Source organism: Cibotium barometz, chromosome 7, assembly GCF_041138505.1.
Source record: "Cibotium barometz isolate CiBa-2024 chromosome 7, ASM4113850v1, whole genome shotgun sequence".
NCBI lineage: Eukaryota > Viridiplantae > Streptophyta > Polypodiopsida > Cyatheales > Cibotiaceae > Cibotium > Cibotium barometz.
The window spans coordinates 2,215,942-2,235,902 of record NC_141052.1 but is presented as its reverse complement, the minus strand read 5'-3'; the positions used below and the strand labels follow the sequence as shown (position 1 = coordinate 2,235,902).

The window sequence follows — 19,961 nt, the reverse complement described above, 5'->3', positions numbered from 1 at the left end:
AATATTTTCATACCTATTTTACTAGTCTTTAAGAAATATATTGCACCATATATTTTCATATTCATAATATTTTTTACTTACACCATATGTAAATTAATGCATTGATAAAAATCCATCTCCATTAGTAGAAATCATTTTGGTACTTACCATTCGCAAAAAAGTGATTTCCATTCGCTAGGCATTTTTGACAATTTTCAAATTTTACATGACTTTTTTCTCATTAACCATAGCCAATAATTCAAGAAGAGGGTCCCCTCACTTGATTCCCCTCTTTTATTAATTTTTTCCTATTTTTCCAAAATTTTTAGGATTTTTTATGGCCTTGTAAGAGTCATTATTGTAGATGCTCCACATGGCTCCATAGGCTAGCTTGTCTAGTTCCCCAATTGTATATACTTTATTTGTGGGAATCATCACCTATTCCCCCATTTTCTAATGTATTTCCTAAAGTCCTTGGAAGTTGGCACTACTTGATGAATGGAAGAGGTCATCCTTGGAGGCATATGCAAAAGGGAATCAAAAGGGGGCCACCAAAAAGGAGTGCAGTCACAAAATACATCCGGTTTTGTGAGATTTTTGGCACCCCTTTCCACTTAGAATTTTAAAATGGTTAAAAAAGGTGTCTCATGAGCTGAAACTTCTGCTCAAATTTTTTCAAAATTTTTCGAGGCCACGCCTAATTTATGTGAATTTTCTAGTGAGACCCAGTCTGCCCACATGTGTAGCCAAGGACTAGGTCACCTTTTCCCATCTCATCTCCCTCTTCACACACTCAATCCCATTCATCTTCTTCTTCCTCACACTCCAACCTGCACCCTTTCATGGCTCCTCTCACCTTCTTCACCATTCCCCCCTCTCTCACCTTCATAACAATTACACATTACCTCTACACACATAACACCTCCATTTTGCCTCTCTTATTTCCCCCTTATTATTAATTTTCCCTTACCTATTTCAAAAGCCAAAAAAAATCAGCACCTAACCTATGATTTACCTCTACAAATAAGGGCTTTTTCATCCATCAAGCCTTTATAATTATCTACATAATCAATCGTGACGGGATGGATAAGAGTGGGAAGCGGTGGTCACTTCGGCGGTCTTCAACGAAGAAATACCATTACCCATCTTTGGAGCTTCTATCACTCATAAATCCACCCTCATTGTATAAATTCTACTCACCTCTTTGTGAGTATCACCATTGTAGTTTATATTTTTAGTAGATTACTAACATACTAACTCACTAATCGCTAACCATTTTCTATAAAATGCACCCCCATCTTTCACTCTCAAAAAGAAATAACCACAAGTAGTAAGGCACTCAAAATATCTATGTTTTTTTTTCACCCTTCTTACCATGAATAATTATCTTACCTTAAGTCACACACCCATGTGAATTTGGAGACAAGAGAATACCCACCCCTTCTTAGAATAAAAAATACATAACCTATGATTTCTCCTAATAAAATCCATTTATCAATAATTCTAATTGGGCTCTCTCAACCTATAAATAGAGCCCCTTTCTCCCTTGTAACAACACACATCTCATAGTATTCAAACTCTAGTTGAGTAAGGAGCCTCGTGAGGACTTAGTGCTCTCTATGCCCTAAGAGATTAGTGCATAGTAAGCTATCCTAGCATATGCATTTCATTAGGAGTGCTACTTGTGGTGTATTGCTATTCTAATTCAATAATTATTGAGAGCTTTGGTGCACAAAAGGTGTCATTTTGGCTTGCAACTCTCCCTCCAATATTGATTCAAATCAAGGTGACTTTGTTCTTGTTGTTTGAGTGGTTTCTCCATTAAGTGTGTTGTAATTTGTACTCCATTTGTGTTGAATTGCTATCTTCAAGTCATTGTAAGAGGGCAATTGGTGAGAGGGCTCCCAATACCCTAAGACAATACTTGGTTGATAACAATTATAACCATTGATGTACTTGAGCTACTTGATTAGCACCTTGAAATCTACAATCCCTATCATGGTCACCTTGTCGAGGATCTCATCTACTTCTACCATATTGTGCACACCTTATAGAAAGCACAGATAGCTTTAGGATTGAACATATGGCATATGGCAAGCCACTTAGAAAAGCACAAATGGCTTTAGGGTTCTATTAAGTTCTTTTAATTTTGCACACATACACAAACAATAATTTTTTCTATAGCTTAATAAAGGGGGAGAGAGAGAGAGAGAGAGAGAGAGAGAGAGAGAGAGAGAGAGAGAGAGAATATTTGGTATACTTTGCCAGTGCACGTGCTCGCAAGCGATGGCTACACATTCTTGGACGAGTTCACGAGACAGTAGGAGATCGAGCAGATCGAGTCGCTCATCAGAGGAGCGTCTCTCCCGCTTCTCAGATGACGAACTCGAGCTGGAGTTGCAGCGACGTCGTGGGGCGCTTCAATCCACCGGCGAGAGTCCACAAGTTGATGAGCAGCCAAGACAAGAGAGAGATCGATCGCCAGAGGACGCAGGCTACGGAGGATGCTGTGGTGGTGGCAGCTCATCAAAGCGAAGCACATCAGGGAGGCCGCCAAAGTATCCAACGAGGTCTTCACGTCAATCGACGCCACCAGAGGTGACACCTCTGGACACACCTGCATTAGGGTCGATCCCTACGTATACACCTGCATTTGGACCAACCCCTATGGAGACACCTGTGTATGGGCCAGCCCCCCCTGATCTCACACCACCTGCTACGCCGAGGATGTAAGTTTTTTTTTGCATATTTTTTCCTTCAATTTTTTTAGATACATGGAGATACAATTTGTATGGTTGTCCATGCAGCGGACCATATTATGGTCTTGATGAAGACGGATGGATCCTTGCTAATAGCAGGGGGAATTTATTTATATCAGACCTCAAAGGTCTGATAGTGTGTATCTTCTTCCGCACATGTTCACAAATTGGAGAAGAGTGCCATACGCGGACACAATTCAAGAAATATTACACGCAGCAAGTATGTAAATTGTGATTGTTTGCTTTTTTCCATCTCTATTTTGTATACACTGTGTACAATATGTCTTTGGTTTGTATGGTGCAGGTTTCCAAACCCACCTGGCATGGTTGTGAGAGAAGATCTACTCTTCTCTCACATGGGCAAGATCTTGCGTTCGAAGCGCGCAGATCTTGTCAAAGCCATCAAGAATAATTACAAGAAACCATTTGTGGTGTACAAAGGCAGTGTGGGAGGAGGGGAAGGTGTGGCATGCCATGAATGAGAAGTGGGCCCAGCAACGCAAGGCACGGCTAGTGCAGATGGAAAGTCAGGGCACCCACAAGCTGGGAAGCGGAGGCAAAACGCGCTTCAAGGGATATTTTGTAAGTATACAGCTTCAAGAACCATGAATGTGTGTTGTATTAATATTGTATGTGCATTTATGTAGTATCTTTTGTAATACGCATATGCAGAAAAAAGCTATCGGTCGCTTCTCGACACACGATGAGATTGCGAGGGCGAGAGAGATAGGGACCAGTGCCTATCTCGAGGAGCTTGCAATTAGAGGCACCCAGCTGCAAGATGTAGATATCCGTCAAGTGGTAAAGTTCTCTACTATAATTTCTACAAAATTTACGATCACTTCATCGCTCTCTAGAATATTGTTTTGTGGAACGCTGTAGGTGAATGACCACGTACTTGTGTACATCTTCTCCACTATTAGTGATTTGATGCAAGCTGATTATAGTGGGTAGTAGCATGTTCACCTACTACAACATCCATATCTAGTCTCATGTGTGCTAGCCTATGACCTTCTTATGTTGTGTGTGTGAAGTCCCAAGAGCATAATTTGCAAAAAGGATTCTACCAAAGCAAGCGGCAATAATTTTTGATTTTTTTTTACATTTTTTGATGGATTTATGACTATATATTGTCCATATATCAATGCTTGTATTGAGGGAAAAACACATGACTAAAAAAGTACGGGCCTCGATATGCACATCGATATATTCCTCGGTATCAAAACAACGATATAGGCCTTGATATAGGCATCAATATTAAAACAATGATATTGAGGCCTGTATTGACATCTGTATCAAGGCTTGTATCAACGTCTATATTGAGGCTTGTATTGATGTCTGGAAACGGAGGCCCATATTGAGGCTCATACTGATGTGTATATCAACATCCATACCAAGGTTTATACCTACATCTATATCAATGCGTGTACCGATGCTGATATCGATGAAAAATTATAGAATTTTTTTATGATGCAAAATGGTTCATGCAACCAAAAATTGATGCATGAACCATTTTGCACCATAAGGAGTACTAAAACAATTGTACTCTAGAGCATATCATGAAAGGATGACCATGTGGGTAGCAAAAACTTTAAAACACAAACATTTTTTGGCAAAAAAAATATTGAAACATAATTTTTTAAAATGCAACCATGTCCAAAATATTATACAATGGTATAAATCATATACCAAAATAAAGTGTACTATATGTCAATGACAATATACAAAAATGCTCAACTAACGTGCATCACCATACGTTACAAAAAAAAGCTCATGCTGAGTTATATGACAAACGCTATCTATGGCAAAAGGGGATCTTATAAATAAACCTGCAAAAGAAGAAGACACACACCAAAATCTTCTTAAAACTATTTTAATCAAATCAAAACATTTACTGCAGCTAATTTTGCAATGTAGGAAACATGCATACCTACTCTCGTAGGTTCTCCCAAGAAACAAGAATCCCCTTTGACTCGAGCTCTTTGACTCGAGCTGCTCAAACAAAGCCTGCGTACCATATCTGTATGCATACCTCTCCTCAAAAGGCTATATCTCCCACCTTATCACAACCAATTATCCATGCCAATGTGAAGTTAGTACATGTCAAATCCATAAAACTAGCTAAACAAAAATTTATAGTGTGCTATAAAGTACTTACAAACTCCTCTTGTAAGGTATTGTATTTGCCACTGCCAAGATGCGATGACCCTATGCTCTTGTTCTTCACCCTTGTTGCATCTCTTTGTTGGTCATACTTGTTAGGGTGATCTTGCCAATCTTGCTATATCAACCTCCACTCCTCCGCATCAAGCCATGTAGGTTTTGGCCTCCCTTTTGCCATCGCATCTTTGGCCTCTAACCTTTGAGTGTGCATACAACTTATTGAAACACTCATGATCCACTTGTTTGCCAATAGGGACAAACCCTTTAATGATCACCTTGATAATGTAATTCTTTTTTTCTTTATCAAGGTAGTCCCAATGTGTCATTATTATATGGCCAAATTGGAGGGTGCACAATTGTCAAATGCATGCCTTCATTTCCTTCCCACCAGCATCCATGATAGTTGTACCATCTTTGAAAGTGTATTGACAAGTGGATATCTGATCGCAAGCCCAAGAAGATTGTAGAAAAGCTCTCGTTAATGATCTTGATTTGCTTCCTCCATATCAATATTATCTTCTTAGTGTGTGGTATCAACATCTTTTTGGCAGAAGGTATCCAACATTTCTTCCATGGCATCTTCTTCCATCACCTCATCTTGAAGACTTGTAGCCACATCAATTGAATTGTTCTATGATCCTTGACTCCTTTGTAGGCAACAAGAAGTAGTGTATGGATGCTCATTGGATTGCATATATGACTGAAAGCATAAATTTTACAAGTGCTCCATTGGAAACACACTCGCTTTGCAAACATGATCGTCACAAATTTTGCATTTTTTGATGATCGGATACTTGCATTGCATACATGGGCATGGTATTCTATCTATCTATTTTTTGATGATCGGATACTTGCATTGCATACATGGGCATGGTATTCTATCTATCTACAACATACACAGAGGTTGAGTCATACAACCAATTATAATCTTATGGTTACCATATTTCTAACATCATATGGCACTTGCCTATGCCATATGTGCTTGCCACAAGTCATATCTCTTGGCCATATATACTTGTGGTGGCAATATGTGCGTGCCATAAGCTATATGTACTTGCCATGTGCCACATGGCATTGTCCAAATCCATATGGCACTTGCCTAAAGCCATATGCATGACCATATACAAAAAATAAAAAAATTTGACAGAGTCACCTTTGTAAAATACAAGTCTGAAAATAATAAACCCTTGTTATAATGTGACTAAATTGTCACAAACTATCACAGAGTGTCTCTCTTACATATGTGGCTCTGTATGTATCAAATTTGACTCAATTTTCAAACCTATGCATATGTCATATACAATGTCTCAGCAGCTCATAGCATAGGATACACTCCCACTATCTAACCATAGTAATACATCCTAGATTTGATGCCAAAATAGGGTTTGCAAAGGATCTTCAACCTATATCACTAAAGGGATCTTAGAACTCAAGAATCTGCCACTAACAACCTCAAAACACTCACAATGGTTTTATGCACTTATAAAATCTATGTTTTTACTTAATTGCATCACAAAGTACATGTTTTTTCCTTATAAAATGTCTGCCGTAGCTATGGTTGTCTTCTGTGTGACTCACAACTAGCAGACCCACAAGTTCTCATACATCTTTGATAAAGCATGCATGTGTAAAAGAACTTAAAAGAACTCAAAAAGTGCAAAATTAAAGTGTGCATATTCATTTAATTCTCACAACTAGTAAGGTAGGCTAGATTAACAGGGTTACCAATGCCAAATCCCATTGGTGTGATAAGAGCTACAAGGCTTATTTGCTTGGTCAATAATGCTTAAACCATAAGTACCTCCCAAGGGAGTGCATTATTAGGACAGTAGCTCCCCACATTCTCTCTAGGCTGGCAAAAAATGGAGTAATAACTTCTAACTACCCTTAGGCTACATTACCGAGTGCAAATGTGTTTATGTATGTGTGTGCGGCTGTCTGCTATGTGACTCACAACCACCAGACCCACAAGTTTTCATACATCTTTGACAAAGCATACATATGTGTTAAAGAACTTAAAAGAACTTAAAGAGTGCAAAATTAAAAAGTGCAAACTTAAAAGAACTTAAGCATAAAGCCTAAAGAGTGCAAAATTAAAAAGTGCTTCTGATATGCCATACATGGAAAAAAAACATAATTTATAGCTATGTTGCTTCCCATAATTTATAGCTATGTTGCTTCCCATAAGCCATATGTGCTTGCCTAAAGGCTATGTATACAAGCCTAATGCCATATGTACAAGCCTAAAGCCATCTGTGCTTGCCATAAGCGCTATGTGGCTTCCGATACGCCATACATGGAAAAAAAATGTAATTTATCGCTATGTGGCTTCCCATAAACCATATGTTCTTGTCTAAAGGCTATGTGGCTTGCTATATGCCATATGTACAAGCCTAAAGCCATCTATGCTTGCCATGAGACTATGTGGCTTCCTACATACATACATGGAAAAAAAATGTAATTAAAAGCTAAGAGGCTTCCCATAAGCCATATGTGCTTGTCTAAAGGCTATGTGGCTTGCCTTATGCCATATGTACAAGCCTAAAGCCATATGTTCTTGCCTAAAGGCTATGTGGCTTTGGATATGCCATACATGAAAAAAAAAACATAATTTACCACTATGTGGCTTTCCATAAGCCATATGCGCTTGTCTAAAGGCTATGTGGCTTGCCATATGCCACAAGCCACATGCCATAAGTACAAGCCTAAAGCCATCTGTGCTTGCCATAGAGCTATGTTGCTTCCTACATACATACATGGAAGAAAAAACACATTTTAAAGCTATGAGGCTTCCCATAGGCCATATGTGCTTGTCTAAAGTCTATGTGGCTTGCCATATGCCATATGTACAAGCCTAAAGCCATATGTACTTACCTAAAGGCTATGTGGCTACCCATATGCCATATGTGCTTGCCATATATCATATGTACAAGCCTAAAGCCATATGTACAAGCCTAAAAACATATGTACTTGTCATAAGGCTATGTGGCTTTTGACATGCCATACATGGGAAAAAAATTGTAATTTAAACCTATGAGGCTTCCCATGAGACATATGTGCTTGCCTAAAGGCTATGTGTACAAGCCTAATGCCATATGTACAAGCTTAAAGCCATCTACGCTTGCCATAAGGTTATGTGGCTTCCAATATGCCATAAAAGGAAAAAAAAAACTTATTTTACCGCTATGTGGCTTCCTATAAGCCATATGTGCTTGTCTAAAGAATATGTGGCTTGCCATATGCCATATGTACAAGCCTAAAGCCATCTATGCTTGCCATAAGGCTATGTGGCTTCCTACATACATACATGGAAAAAAATATATAATTTAAAGCTATGAGGCTTCCCATAAGCCAGATGGTGGCTTGCCATATGCCATATGTACAAGCCTAAAGCCATATGTGCTTGCCTAAAGGCTATGTGGCTTCCCATATGCCATATGTGCTTGCTTAAAGGCTATGTGGCTTGCTATATATCATATGTACAAGCCTAAAGGCTATGTGGCTTCCTATATGCCATATGTGCTTGCCTAAAGGCTATGTGGCTTGCTATATATCATATGTACAAGCCTAAAGCCATATGTACAAGCCTAATGCCATATGTACAAGCCTAAATCCATATGTGCTTGCCATAAGGCTACGTGGCTTCTGATATGCCATATATGGGGAAAAAAATGTAATTTAAAGCTACAAGGCTTCCCATAAGCCATATGTGCTTGCCTAAAGGCTATGTGTATAGGCCTAATGCCATATATACAAGCCTAAAGCCATCTATGCTTGCCATAGGGCTATGTGGCTTTTGATATGCCATACATGGAAAAAAAATATAACTTACGGCTATGTGGCTTCCCATAAGCCATATGTGCTTGTCTAAAGGCTATGTGGCTTGCCATATGCCATATGTACAAGCCTAAAGCCATCTATGCTTGCCATAAGGCTATGTGGCTTCCTACATACATACATGGAATAAAATATATAATTTCAAGCTATGAGGCTTCCCATAAGCATTAGGAAAAAAGGGAGCTCATTTTGGGGCCTTTTACGGTTTGAAAAAATAAGCTCTCAACCAATCAACAGAGGGCCAACGTAACGTTGGAAATTCACAAAAATAAGAGAAAATAGATAAAAGAAACAATACTTTATGTAGGTACAAGCGTGCTACATTAATGTGGAGATTGGTTTTTTATTCTCACAAGATCTTTGGACATGAAGATAGAATCTAGTCTGACATTTTCTCTGACAAGGGCCTTCCCGCTTCCACCTTCCTTTGAACTTTGAAATGTTGTGATGTCTTTCCTTTGAAAGGTCTACCATTCTACACCATTGCCTCATTGTGCAGCAGCCTCTTCTTTTCCAAAACTGCTCCCTTGATCCTGTTTGGCTTAGAGTAAGATGTTTCTTGTCAACTGTCTATCTGCCCCACTTTCTCTTTCTTGAAACTTCACTTTGTTATCTTGTTAACATTACTTTGCTGTTGTTACAGATTCACAAGGTCTCCATGGTGAATAAAAACTATGGCCGTTCTTGTGGAAGACGCTCTGTGGATGATAATGCTATGAAGGCAGAATTATACCACACATCCTTACCCCGTCAACCTGCTTCTTCTATTTCTTCGGTAGAGAATTCAAGTACAGTCAAAATGGAAGGAACTTGGGAAAGGTTTAGTGTTTCGAAAGGAGCATGGGTGCTCATGCAACCTAGCAAAAGAAAGAGACCCCAGACAAAAAACATTTTCTTGGCATCATGGAAGGGAAGAGTACGAGATTTTAAAATCACCAGAGGGAAGATATCGGTGAAATAAGTTTTGATTAAGCATGTGTACATGCATAAAGAACTTGTCTTGCGAGACTATCCAAATGATCTTCCGCAACACAGGCCTAATTGTATATTTTTCTATTGTGGTTTTGTTCTTTATGAGGTGTATGGATTTTTAAGATGAAGCTTTCTTTCTTTGCTTATTGACATTCTTGTGTTATTTTATTTCAGATTTATACCATTCATCGTATGAGACATGGCAAAACATCGATTGTATTCTGGGATTTATAGATGTTTTGCATGGATCGATAAGAGAACAACAATACCAAGGTCGATGTGCAACAGAGCTAGCTCAATCGGGTATATTTTTTACTAATCATTTTTATCAGTTTGCTGGACAATGCTAACACACATGGTGTGTTAAGAAAACAAGACCATCTGACTTATCGTAGTCTCATTAAGCACTGCTATTAGTTTACTTTACCCTATTGATTCATATTGCTTTTTTCCAGGTGCTCAAAAGAAGAGAGAGTTCAATAAAATGCAAAGACATTGAAAATTTAAAAATTGAGATAACACAGACTCCATAAGCAAAGGTATTATATTCAATAAAGTAAAATTTTGTACAGAAGTGTTTAATTGTATATGTAGAACATATTCTTGACAACCATTTTCTATTTATCTACAGCCTGATCCAGAGGCTGCTCTATATGGTCCAAGCTCTCCGTATCATCTCTTTTTGGAGAATCTGTTTTCTGCTGCTCCATCCTGTCCTGTACAATCTCTTGGTGCTGCTCCATTGTCTCCTCTACTGCCCCTGGAGAATCCGTTTGCTGCCATCTTCTCCTCAATAACATCATCAGCAGCATTAGGTCCTTGTTCCTGTGGCTTCTCCTCATCATCAGCACTAGGTCCTTGTTCCTGTGACACCACATCAGCATCATCTGTGTCATCAAGGTGTATGACACCTTCTCGGACTTTAGAGCTCTCACCCAACTCGACAGTAGCTGGTACAATAGGTTTGGGGGAGGCATACTTCAAAAACTTCCAAATTGTATCAGCTCTGAAACTATATACATAGTTCGAGCTGAAGCTATCTTCTCTCATCTGCAATGGCATATGATGATTTAGAACACTTTGTACCAATATCAATTATTTTGAAGCTAAATGAAAATTATTTTTTCTTACAAGGTCTGGCTGTCCTATCTCAAAATAGCTTGAAAGTATATATTTGGCACTGATCAGCACTCTCCAGCCCTGCAGCTACTTGAATCATCTTGTTGTGGTGTCTGTACAGTTGGAAAGATATGTTAGAAACTGTTAACATTTGAACAAAACAAAATTATTCAATAGGTTCAAAGGCATAGCATGAAATAGACATCAATAGAGGGAACGACTTTCTACCTCTAAATTTATTGACTCCATTGAATCCAAAAGATTGACATTAGGAGGACAGTGATCCAATGCATCTAGAAACCTTCTAATACAACTGCAATACATATAATTCAGTTAGTGTGCATTAGATCAAAATAATGAAGTTTAAAGTTAAAAATAGCACACACACCACTTACAATTTCAGCTCTCTGTGTGTGTTTTTAAGAGAGTTGAATATAAAGCATTGCTTCTACTGGATGTCAATAGAAGCAAAGCTCGAGTGGTCACTGTGTAAGGAAAAAAGCATTAAGAAATCAAAGGCTACAAGAGTTCTCAATCTTAAAGAAGAATCCCAAAAGAAGCAGTCACCCACATACCTGTTATGGTATGGAAGTAGCAAAACATCGATAACATCAAAATTGCAGTGTCTGAACCAATTGGAAATATCCATGGGAGTTTCCTTTGCATCTCTTAACCTGGAAGAAATGGCAGGATCAATAATATGAACTGTATGCTGTACAGCGTGGTTAAGCCAGCTTCTCATCATGCTGCATTATTGGACCAAACAATAATTGGGGTAGGGTGTAAAGGAAGTACAAGAAGAATTGTTTTGCAAATGAATGTAAAATAAAAGACACTTACTAGAGCATTGCAAGAATGATAGTATCTGAGCAATACTCATTCTTATGAGCCAATGCTGCCAAGCATGGTTTTGTCAAGTCAAAATTATTCACTGAAGTTTCATCCTCAATATGGACAACTATGTTAGGGCCCAGCTCCTGTAACCTTCTCTGTATCTGCAGCTCCCTCTGTGCAGTCTCCACATCTATAACAGATTTGGATTCTTTTATTTGCTGCTTCAGTGACTCCTCATAAGCAGCTTTCCCTCTCTGGTGTTCTTTGAGTGGGTTACTTCAACAACCTTAACCTCATCTACCTTCAACTTTCTTGTAGGTGGAATTAATAATATGTCTCTCATCTTGATGTCCTGCCATTCCACAGGATGGACCAGCTTGTCATACCTCCATCTCACTCTGGACAAAGTGTTGAAGTCTTTGGCCATCAGAGTTACCCTGTGAGCATGGACTGCTACCAGCATTGCATCTTCAAAATATTTCTCCAAGTAATTCTTTGCCATTTCCTGTAAGGAAAGAATGGCAGTCCTGTTCCACCTGAAACCAAGGTGCCAACTATCACATATGTCTTTCACTAGTCTCTGAAAAGGTGCCTTGGGGATTGCAAAGCCTATAGCTTTCTGTTGCTTCCTGATCTCCTTTAGCACACCTGCACCATGTTTCAATCTCTTGGCCTTTTGCTGGAGCAGGCTCATTGGCTTCCCCTTCCTGCCATCATGTGCAACTCTTCCCTTCCTTGATACCTGCCCCAGCTGCTGCTGGCTGCAAGCCCTAGCCCCTTGCCAGCACTCCTTGTAGTTGACTTGGTTCTTGCCATCACTATGACAAGCTGCAGACAAAGCAATGGAAAGAGATTACAGCCATGGAGAACATGGAATGATACAAAAAGGCAATGATAGAGGTGGATGAAGCAACATTTATAAATTTGCAACAAAACGCGATTTCAACAGTTTGAAATTCCTAACAACTCACTCTCGCGTTTTCCTGCAAATACTTGAAGTAACATGCTAGTACATTCCTACAGTGATTTCTCTGTCTTTACAACTAAATACAATACATTAGGAAAAAAGGGAGCTCATTTTGGGGCATTTTAGAAGAGAGAGAAAATAGGCTCTCAACCAATCAGGAGTGGGCTAACGTTATGTTGAAAATTCAACAAAAGAAGATGAAAATAAAAATAAATAAATAGTACTGTATGTTCGTAGAAGCGTGTCACCTTAATAAGGTGATCCAATTTGAATCTTTAAAAAAATTATTTTTTATGCAGAATTTGGTGATTCTGACATCGCAGACACATCCGAAATGGCCCAAAACCTCAAAAATGACACTGGAAACGCTGGAATCGGACATCCGGAGGCTCGGAAACAGCCAAAAAGGTCCCAAAAGTGAGATTTGCAACAAAACGCGATTTCGGTTGTTTGAAATTCCTAAACCCTTCTCCTCGCGTTTTCCTGCAAATTCATGAGATAGCCTGCTAGAACATGCCTTCAATCATTTCAACCAGCCCAATTCAAAAGTCTTCCTGCTTGTGGTATTTATCCTAATATCTAAGCTACAAAAAGGCCCCAAAAGTGAGATTTGCAACAAAACGCGATTTCAGCTGTTTGAAATTCTTAAACCCAGGTTCTCCTCGCGTTTTCCTGCAAATTCATGAGACAGCCTGCTGGAACATGCCTTCAGTCATTTCAACCAGCCCAATTCAAAAGTCTTCCTGCTTGTGGTATTTATCCTAATATCTAAGCTACATCACATCCCAAAAGTGTGTGATACTATTAAACAAGAAGATAAGGATATAGAGAGTCTTACTGACCTGGAAGCTATCTGTGGGTGTGCTGTGTTGTTGATGAGTACCCTGTGCTGGGGATGAACCTGTGCTGCTGGTCAGGATGCTGATGGTGCAGAGTAGGGAGGTAAGAGAGCTGAGAGGGGAGGGCCAAGACAGGAGAGATTAAACACGAGGGAAAAGATTAGTGCAAAATACAAACAAGGCAGCTACTAAATACCACACGTGTGGAATAGAGTCGTTTTTCCACACGTGTGGATGGGACCCAGATCTCTTGGAGTTTGAAACTTGGCACATGTGAATGGGACACTTTTTGCCTTGGAACTTGTGCCAATCATGATTTCATAATCAGTTCCATAACCACTCTTCCCTCCCCGTCTTTCATCCTTGCCAGCACCCTCCCATCATCCTTTTCCTTCCCTCTCTGATCCCTTCTTACCCAACACACTCCATCCAGACTGCAACCTGCCTGAAGACTACTACCACTGTGCCAGATCTCCAGGTTACCTAGGCTGCAGCTCAAGTTTGGGAGAGAGCAGAAGATTCACCAATGCAACTCCAACAGCATGGAAAAGGAAAAGAAAGGTCAGAGTTCTATATTCTTTTCAATGTTTTTTGATATATATTTCTTCCATCCATAGAATTCTTGATGTCCAGATATCTGGGCAATTCCCATCCACCACATCCCATATCCCAAATTTCCACATTCTAGTTTTATATTTGCAACAAAACGCGATTTCGGCTGTTTGAAATTCCTAAAGCCTTATCCTCGCGTTTTCTTGCAAATTCATGAGGCAGCCTGCTGAAACATGCCTTCAGTCATTTCAACCAGCCCAATTCAAAAGTCTTTCTGCTCTTGTGGTATTTATCCTAATATCTAAGCTACATCACATCCCAAAAGTATGTGTGTTATACTATTAAACAAGAAGATAAGGATATAGAGAGTCTTACTGACCTGGAAGCTATCTATTTGATTGGAGATGGATATCAATAGAACCTAAAAGTTTGCAACAAAATGCGAGGAGAGTGCTTAACATTTTCCAAATAGCCCTATATCGCGTTTTCCTGCAAATTCTTATATTTCTTTTGGTTTTCATTTCTTTCTCATTGTTTTGCTTTCTTTGGCCTTGGGGAATTCTTCCTAGTATCATCTACTATCCAGGAATCTGTGAGATGATCCTAGCATTTGATTGGAGATGGATATCAACAGAAATGGAAAATTTGCACAACAAAATGCGAGGAGAGTACTTGACATTTTCCAAATGGCCCTACATCGCGTTTTCTTGCAAATTCCTGTGTCCCTTTTGGTTTTCACTTCTTCCTCATTGTTTTGCTTTCTTTGGCCTTGGGGATTTCTTCCTTGATGATGATAAAAGTTTTTGCTTTGGAACAGTTGATTCTCAGGCCCCTCCTTTCAAGAGGAAGTTGGACTTTTCTGCTGCTATACTTAGACCACAGCAATCACCAGGTGAGTCATGTGTGCTCATGAAGGGAGTTGTTTGGTGATATCCTATACATTCCCTGATTGCATATGTCAGCATATAGAATTCATGATATATAAATTTTGGTTCAGGCAAAAGGAAGAGACTGGAGCAGAAAGCTGAGTCTTCCCTCTCAAAACAAAAGGAATCAGAAGAGCACAAATCTCCAGATTTGCTCCTATTTGACTTTCTTCACAAATGCAAGGTTCAGAGGAACTTCCACATATACCACAGTATTTTCAACAGGGAGTTCACTATGAGCTGTACTGGAGCATCATAGAGATTTTCTTTCAGACCATTGGGATACCTTCAAACAACTGACAGAGGCAGGAAGAATTGTGGAAGGTGAAAAGGTTTTTGTGCATATAAATCATATTGTCTCCATTGATAGGCTGAGGTACCATGTGAATAGAAGATTTGACAGCCTGCCTGAGGAATATAAATTCAACTACACCAGAAAGTGTAGAGTGCTTGAGGAAACCATGGCACTCCTTATGTACATTGTCTTCAAACAGTACTCTCTAGAAGAGCAAGGGCAGGAGGCTGAAGAAGAAGACACATCTGAAGCAGAGGAAAAAGAGGATGTTCCTGTGGCAACAGAAATGGCAGAGCAGGAAGAAGATATCACTCTCCAGGATGAGGGGCTGCAAGAAGTGGCTGCTCTTGACCTTGTTCAACTGAGGACTGAAACTCTTAGGGCAGCACAGCCAGTTGAAGATTTTGATGTTCAGAGTAGCAACTATGCAGTGCCCATGCTTCCAAGTGTCTTGATTGGTGATAAAGATTATGTCTTCCTCCATGATTTGAGGGAGGACTATGCCATTTCCCTTATTGCCCAGGCTTCAAGGCTTAACAAGGAGGTTGGCATAGAGGAGAAGGTATGATCTTGTTCCTTCAAATCAAATACTTTATCTTGTGTTTAAATGTTTTGTAGTTGTGTATTGTCTCACTCCAATCTTTTGATATGTGGCAGATACAAATTGAGGATGACACATTCCTCCAGAGAGAACAAGTGGAAGCAGGCCGGCTAGGTTTGGCAAAATGTCAAGCCTAGCTCATTATATTCATGATCTAGGCAATGCTAAGATCTTGATTTACCATAGGTAGTTGAGCAACAATGGAGAAGCCGTTGTTTACTTCTTTAAATGTTTGTCTAGGGTTTTAGGTGGACATGATCTTTCATGGCAAAAGGAAAAGATCATTTTGATAGAGAGGTTGTCTGCCATAGATATATTTGGGGATTATGTGAATAAGCAGGCCTCTAGGGCCTCTTACTTTTTGTCTTACACTTCTTATGCATTAGCCTGTGGTGTTAAAGAGCCCAAATGTCTGGAGGGCTATGGAAAACACAAGCTCATAAGGTTTCGAGAGCCACCCATGATTGCATCAGGCCACACAATCCAAGAAGAAGAACACGTGGAGATAGCTGAAGACAAGGATACCCCTCCCAGACAAGCAACAGAGGTAAGCATTGATAAACAGACAGTCAACATCAAGCCAACAAGGAAGAAAAAGAGTCCAATCAAGATCAAAAAGAGAGTTCCGACTGGCAGGCCCTGGGAGTAATAGGATTTAGTCATCAAATATAGCACAAACATTATAGCACAAACATTAAGTTGAAGTTGAACTGATTTGTACAAAGTCTTTGATTCTCTACCTTTCCCTTTTACATTTGTCCCATCACCGTACGACACTTCAGTACTCTTCCCACACTCAGTAGCTTCTGAAAGCGTTTGACACTCAGTACACACTCAGTACCTTATTGGTAAGGATCAATAGTGTGTCTAGCATAATTAAGTAGTATTGATTGAATTTTTTATGTGTAGCTCATGGATGTATTGATGCTTGTTAATATAGATCACATGTTTCACAAAAGAAATACTTTTGATGGAGTCTCAAAACATATAGGCATAACACCAAGAGTCACTTGTTCCACAAAATAAAAATCTATTGATTGAGTTTGAAAACATGTGGACATAACACCAATAAGTTACAAACTGCTATTCATGTTTACTTGTCCATTTATGGTTTCTAAATATCTTCGAATCCCTCCATTGTCTATGTCTCTCTGCTGCCATTGAATTGTCCAAAGTTTGTCTTCGTCTTTGCTTTTGGGCTAGAATAAAAGCAAGCTTGACTTTGGAGCTAGCAACTTTTCTTTTAGCATGCAGCCTCTGTAGTATGTCTCGGTAAAACCATTGGAAGACTTCCTTTAGACTATTTGCCTTTTGACTCCCTCCGTAGTGTTGTGTGTGTCTGAAAAATGCATTACGTGCCATGTAGTGAGACTTCTCCATGCCTTGGGTAGACCAAATTGCTGGGCATCCATACTTTTTGACAAAATAGGGAAGGTGGTCTCGTAGATGATATGCTGTTTTCACAGAGACATAAGAATGCATAGTAAGTTATAAAAAAAAAGATGATCACACTTAAGTAAAAGAAGAAGATAGAACTTTACCATGTAGTGAGTTATATTGCAGGCTGTCCACGCGTCTTTCATTGACTTCCCAAAATATTTAATTGCCTCTTCAAAGTTCTTGTAATCACTTTTTGTCCATGTTACATTGTCACAGAACATGAAGAGTTGATCAAGAGACCTCCACACCTCTGCCTTCACATTTCGTGCTTCCCCATCTGCCTCATGATCTTTCACGGCATTATGGACTGGCTTCCACAATCCATAATTAATCTTTGAAGCTGTTCTACCTTGCCTTACTTGCTTACTACTGTGTTTGGGTCAAGACAAGAATCTTCTTGCCTTAACACCACCAATAGAGGGCTTGATTGGTACCTCCTTGCCATTGGTAGACTTTTTAAAATCCTTTGTGATATGAACATCACCTCCATGCAGACCTATATCGGATAACACTTTTTCCAATGCTTGAAGAGCATCCTTTCTATTTTTTTCGGGACGGAGTTTCCAAGCAAATCCAATATTCAAAAATACCAATTTCTCAATAATTCGACATAGACCATGCAATGTGCATATGTGAACATTACATAGTGGAATGTCAAGAATGGCCTTGAAGTCAGGGTCAACTTTATCTCTATTAGGTGCTCTCTTCCACCATTTGGAATCCATTACTTGAGCTGATTCTTTGCAATAAAGACAAGGAGACTTTGAGTTGCCTCCTTTACTAACGTTATACATGCACTTAAGTGTTTTAAGATCCCCCGCCATGTGCCACTCTACTTGAAAATCACCTTTTCCTGCAACATGGAGATTCTCTCCTTGCACTTGTCTTTTATTTATTCTTGGTATTTCCGTGTGGTGAAACACCCAATCTAGTGTTTCATGGTCTTCTGTCTTTACCTGTGATTATAGAAAACAAAAGTCTTACTATAAAAGATTTGAAAACAATGACTAAAATCAAGTACGAAACAAAAAAGATCATACCTAGAACGAGCCTAACCACCATATGTGTTTCTTCGACTGCACACTAAAATACTTCGAACTTGCTTCAGTCATTCAATGATGTATCAAGTGCTCCATTCATCAATGTAATAGTAATCCTTTCCATTTTCTTTTCCTTTACAACCTCACACTCATTCAGTTTGATAACAAATTTCAAAATGCCTTTGCACTCCTCAAATGTTATTCCATAAAACTCGACTATTCTTCTTTGAAGTTGTTGTAGATCTACAAATATATTGTTCCAAGGGTCATACACAGTGATTCCTTTACCACCATGAAATATTTCTTCAATATGCTTATCAATCTCATAGTCTTTTTGTAACATGAATCGTGGAAGTGTGGCGGTATCCATGTAAATATTTTGAAAAAGTGCAATCATCAAGTTCAGTGATGGATTCTTTATGAGAGGCGTGCACACGTCGTCAAAAGAGATGCAGAATCTTCGGGAAACAAAAAAAAACTAAGGAGATATTTAATACAAAATCGTGCTAGTTAGACAAAAGATTATCTTATTCCTTTCTAAACTGACAGTTCTGTAGTCCTTACTGACAGTTCTGAGCCACGTTTTCGTATTTTATTATTTTTGAGGTCTTTTAGGAGAGAAATAAATCAAAAAATAGTGAATTTCTTACAGGGCCCCAAAATGAGCTCCCTTTTTCCCTAATGCCATCTGTGCTTGTCTAAAGGCTATGTGGCTTGCCATATGCCATATGTACAAGCCTAAAGCCATATGTGCTTTCCTAAAGGCTATGTGGCTTCCCATATGCCATATGTGCTTGCCTAAAGGCTATGTGGCTTGCCATATATCATATGTACAAGCCTAAAGCCATATGTACAAGCCTAATGCCATATGTACAAGCCTAAAGCCATCTGTGCTTGCCATAAGGCTATGTGGCTTCTAATATGCCATACATGGAAAAAAAAACATAATTTAAAGCTATGAGGCTTCCCATAAGCCATATGTGCTTGCCTAAAGGCTATGTGTACAAGCCTAATGCCATATGTACAAGCCTAAAGCCATCTGTGCTTGCCATAAGGCTATGTGGCTTCCGATATGCCATACATGGAAAAAGAAATGTAATTTACCGCTATGTGGCTTCCCATAAGCCATATGTGCTTGTCTAAAGGCTATGTGGCTTGCCATATACCATATGTACAAGCCTAAAGCCATCTATACTTGCCATAAGGCTATGTGGCTTCCTTCATACATACATGGAAAAAAAATCTAATTTAACGCTATGAGGCTTCCCATAAGCCATATGTGCTTGTCTAAAGGCTATGTGGCTTGCCATATGCCATATGTACAAGCCTAAAGCCATATGTGCTTGCCTAAAGGCTATGTGGCTTCCCATATGCCATATGTGCTTGCCTAAAGGCTATGTGGCTTGCCATATATCATATGTACAAGCCTAAAGCCATATGACCAAGCCTAATGCCATATGTACAAGCCTAAAGCCATTTGTGCTTGCCATAAGGCTATGTGGCTTTTGATATGCCATACATGGAAAAGAAAACATAATTTACAGCTATGTGGCTTTCCATATGCCATATGTGCTTGCCTAAAGGCTATGTGGCTTGCCATATGCCATATGTACAAGCCTAAAGCCATCTATGCTTGCC

At 39.3% G+C, this 19,961-nt stretch overlaps 1 protein-coding gene across 2 annotated transcripts; it reads left to right on the top strand.

Annotated features, from left to right (window-relative positions):
• The first annotated feature begins 2,197 nt into the window (after nt 1-2,197).
• Nucleotides 2,198-10,449, top strand: LOC147636579 (uncharacterized). 2 transcript variants are annotated; one of them, XM_086799807.1, is made up of 6 exons: nt 2,198-2,708; nt 2,787-3,320; nt 3,411-3,539; nt 9,382-10,013; nt 10,166-10,249; nt 10,342-10,449. In XM_086799807.1, the coding sequence occupies exons 1-2, from the start codon at nt 2,266-2,268 to the stop codon at nt 2,971-2,973; spliced, it is 630 nt and encodes a 209-aa protein (XP_086655933.1). In that variant the 5' UTR covers nt 2,198-2,265; the 3' UTR covers nt 2,974-3,320; nt 3,411-3,539; nt 9,382-10,013; nt 10,166-10,249; nt 10,342-10,449. Both variants share the same exon structure in this region, with proteins under 2 accessions (XP_086655933.1, XP_086655934.1).
• Nucleotides 10,450-19,961: the final 9,512 nt, after the last annotated feature.

Bases quoted from the DNA above. Each gene is read 5' to 3' on its own strand.
- LOC147636579 (XM_086799807.1), top strand. From the start codon at position 2,266: ATGGCTACACATTCTTGGACGAGTTCACGAGACAGTAGGAGATCGAGC. The intron at 2,709-2,786 runs GTAAGTTTTTTT...TTGTCCATGCAG, and splicing joins CCACCTGCTACGCCGAGGAT to CGGACCATATTATGGTCTTG.